General features: G+C 39.1%; 1 protein-coding gene across 1 annotated transcript; it reads right to left on the reverse strand.

Annotated features, from left to right (window-relative positions):
* Window positions 1-725: 725 nt before the first annotated feature.
* Window positions 726-2073, reverse strand: LOC138314675 (protein yellow-like). The gene has a single exon (XM_069255136.1). It carries the CDS (start codon window positions 2057-2059, stop codon window positions 806-808), a length of 1254 nt encoding a protein of 417 aa, XP_069111237.1. The 5' UTR covers window positions 2060-2073; the 3' UTR covers window positions 726-805.
* Between the last annotated feature and the right edge of the window lie 1343 nt (window positions 2074-3416).

Below are 3416 nucleotides of genomic sequence, written 5' to 3' on the forward strand. Positions count from 1 at the left end.
GTTCTCTTTCTATGCGCATAAATGCGAATGTGTCATTTGGCCATTTTTGATAACTGAAATCCAAGATGGCCGCCATATGACCCCCAAGGGACATTGGTTGTCCATGGCAACAAGCATAAAATGAAACTAGACATCATACCGGTCATAATAAAATGTTTCGAAAAACTGCCAGAGGGGAACCTATTTCTCCTCCACCACTATTTCCCTTCTTTTTTGATACTTCTTTCATATGTTCACACTAGTTATTAGTAAACTAATAAACAAGAGTATCATTGAGTTATAGTGCCAAAATTAGTAGATAGTAAGAAAGAATGTAAAATTCTAAGTTCATTAATGTTCAACATAATAATAGAACAAATCATTACCTTTCTTTTGAGCGCTTGCCCTTGTGAGGTAGGCTCTTGGTTTTGTCCCCTGGCCGAGACACACCAAATTTTGTAAGTGGTAGTTTCTTCTTCTGCTTAGCATAAAGAAAGTGGGGCGACTGGTTCGCCCGATGTCAGTATAATGTGACCGGGCGGGGTGTGTTGATTGGTGTCTTCGGCGGTATACTTCAGTGGTGTACCACTAAGAACACACATCACAAAAATACCACAGCCTCCCGAAACACACACACCACAATTCATACTCACTACACACCGTATACATGAGAGGTCCTTACATAATCCTGGCTGTTAACGGGACGTTAATTAATCAAACAAATAGACAAACAAACAACCAAATCATGCTGAGAAGTCATAATTATATTGAGAAAAACCATAAACATGATTATACAATTATACTTCATGCATAAATGTTAATTGGTCTAACAATCCTCTTTATATTGCTTTCTTTTACGTCTTCCAGAAAGATAGCTTGTTGTGCCTGCTGGAACTTTCATAATCAGCACATTCGGGCCACTAGTTCCAGAAAAGTCCATTGTTCCCAATAAAAACTTGTGTAGCTTGTTCACCGAGAACCAAAGGTTTTTCTTTTGATCCAAATTAAGCGTATCGACAAAGTTTATACAGGACGGATTTACAATGAACGTTTCCACAGTATTCATCTCTACAAGATCGAACGTTGTATCTTGGTCCTGTCTATCCTTTTCAATATCCCACCTATAAACAGCGTTATCGCCTTGTCCTCCGAAATATATACTGTCGTCAAAACCGTATGTCATTCCATCTGCATGCGCTGGCTTGTCCCCTACCTTCCGGACAAACGAGTGTAAGTCCTTCCCTGGTTTGCTTACAACCTTTGTAGGTACTTGGTACAGGTCGAATCCCGAAAGACGACCGTAGTAAATATACTTCATATCCGATGATAAAGCGATTCCGTTTATTCCGTCATTAACTTCTATCCACTCGTTGGAAATGGTGATATTGTCTATTACTGGAAACATGGATGGATGTGAATAGAAATGAGACATGCTCTTCTTTCTGTCGTAAACAACCAAACGTCCTTCGAAGTCGTCTGTGATGTACGCGTAACGAGCCTTACCCCCGTGATACTGGATAACAATGTCATTTAAGAATGTTCGGTTTCTGTTAGCGACCGAGTCAGGAAATTCATAAAAGTCGATCTCCTCATCTTTATCGATATCATAGATTATAATCTTCGGTGGGCAAAGATTCCGAGTGGGAGTTCCATCAGCGGCGAAAATGTTTATCCTGCCATTATCAATGATCCACATCCAACCGGTGTTTGGGTCGATCGCTACGCTTTGAACATATTGTAGAGCATGACAATCACCTATGGTCTGATATCCCCAGTTAGGATAAGGTTGGAGAACAGAAACACCGTCTTTTACGACGATCTTGTTGAGTGTTGACGGCACTCCGAGACGCCATCGGGGAACGGTCACGAAAACAGAGTCTTTGTAAATATTCATCCCGCTGATGATGTTGTTGGTTTGGATGAATGTCCCGTCCATTATAGCATCTTCACGTGCAGAATCAGTCGGCCACGTGTAGTCCACGACAGTGAATGCATGCTCGACAAAGCGGTTACAGGATCTTTGGCTATATGCCAATGAAAAACGCGCAACAATTGACAAGATAATTAACAAAATAAGCATCTTTACTGTATACCGCAGTTGTCAATCTATAAAATGGAACCCGATTTCATTCTTTTTATACTGAAATACATCCTTAAGTGACTATGTAATTTTAAGGTATTTTTTTATCTCTGGATATTTACTCAACAGTTCAAGTAGTAATAATTCATCAACATAAATGTGCAAGTAATGCAGTTCAAGTAAAGGGTGTCCTAATTAGAAACCTTTTATAGGTTTTATAGTCCTGCCACCACATTTTATCCAGGGATAAAATATACGGATGTGTATGTGATATTGAATTTACAAGGACGCATTATGATACAGTTGTAAGAGCTTGCAAAAACTTCAAATGGGTTGTTTTTCATAGCGTCCTGTCTATTGAAGGCAATTGATGTTATGCCGGATCTATGAATGCCGTAATTACTTGCGTAATGACCGTTTATTTAGTTATGTTGAGTTAATTCCAAAGTTTCTATTATAGCTTATTTTAATTCTGCAGACTGTCCATTGTTGGCAGGTTATCAGCTATTATCTTCAATATAGAAGAACCATTGCATTAGAAATACAACAAAGAGCCATGTTTCTCAAAAACAATCCTATATTACCCTGGCTGTAAATAGGATGTTAATTTAATCATACAAACAATAGGATCATTTTAAAAAAAAAAAAAGGCTTTCCTTTACTGCAAGGTGTTTTACGTATATGATGCCTAATGGTTTTTGGAGATTGTGGTATGTGACATTAAAAAACGTGTCGTTTTTACAGTGCGAATCTACTGAAGAATGAAGCCGAAGACACTAATCACGATCAAATCATGCTGACCACACGCAAACAAGTTGTTCCAATTCTTTTGTGCGGAGCACTTTTGTTTGTTTGTTTGTTTGATTAATTAACGTCCTATTAACAGCTATGGTCATGTAAGGACGGCCTCCCATGCATGCGGTGTGTTGCGTGTATGTTGTGCGAGGTGCGTGTTTTGGGAGACTGCGGAATATTTATGTTGTGTCTTCTTGTATAGTGGTTGTGCGGAGCACAAAGATGGAGCAGAATATAATCTTTTATATGGTGTCTCCGCCAAAAGACACAACCTAGAGTCTTCGTCACAGAGGCGAACACTCAACTCGAGACCGAGTGAGTCGGTGCCAAAGTGGCGTTAAGAAGAAAAATGTAAGGTGTTATGTAAGTTATGAAAAAGACAAGATCCTATTTTGGACTCCATCAAAGGACTGGTTTGTCCTTTATCAGTACCTGATGTCCCTATAGCATTATCTTACCAGGCGCCTAAAATTAGGATTTTCTCTTTTCTTTTCTTTCTTACTAACTTTCTTCTTCCTCATGTCTCCCTTGACAGAAAGACACAACACGAATAAATGGTTTC

This window comes from Argopecten irradians, chromosome 2 (assembly GCF_041381155.1).
Source record: "Argopecten irradians isolate NY chromosome 2, Ai_NY, whole genome shotgun sequence".
NCBI classification, from domain to species: domain Eukaryota; kingdom Metazoa; phylum Mollusca; class Bivalvia; order Pectinida; family Pectinidae; genus Argopecten; species Argopecten irradians.

Excerpts from the sequence above, each read along its gene's own strand:
- LOC138314675 (XM_069255136.1), bottom strand. The coding sequence starts at position 2,059 with ATGCTTATTTTGTTAATTATCTTGTCAATTGTTGCGCGTTTTTCATTG.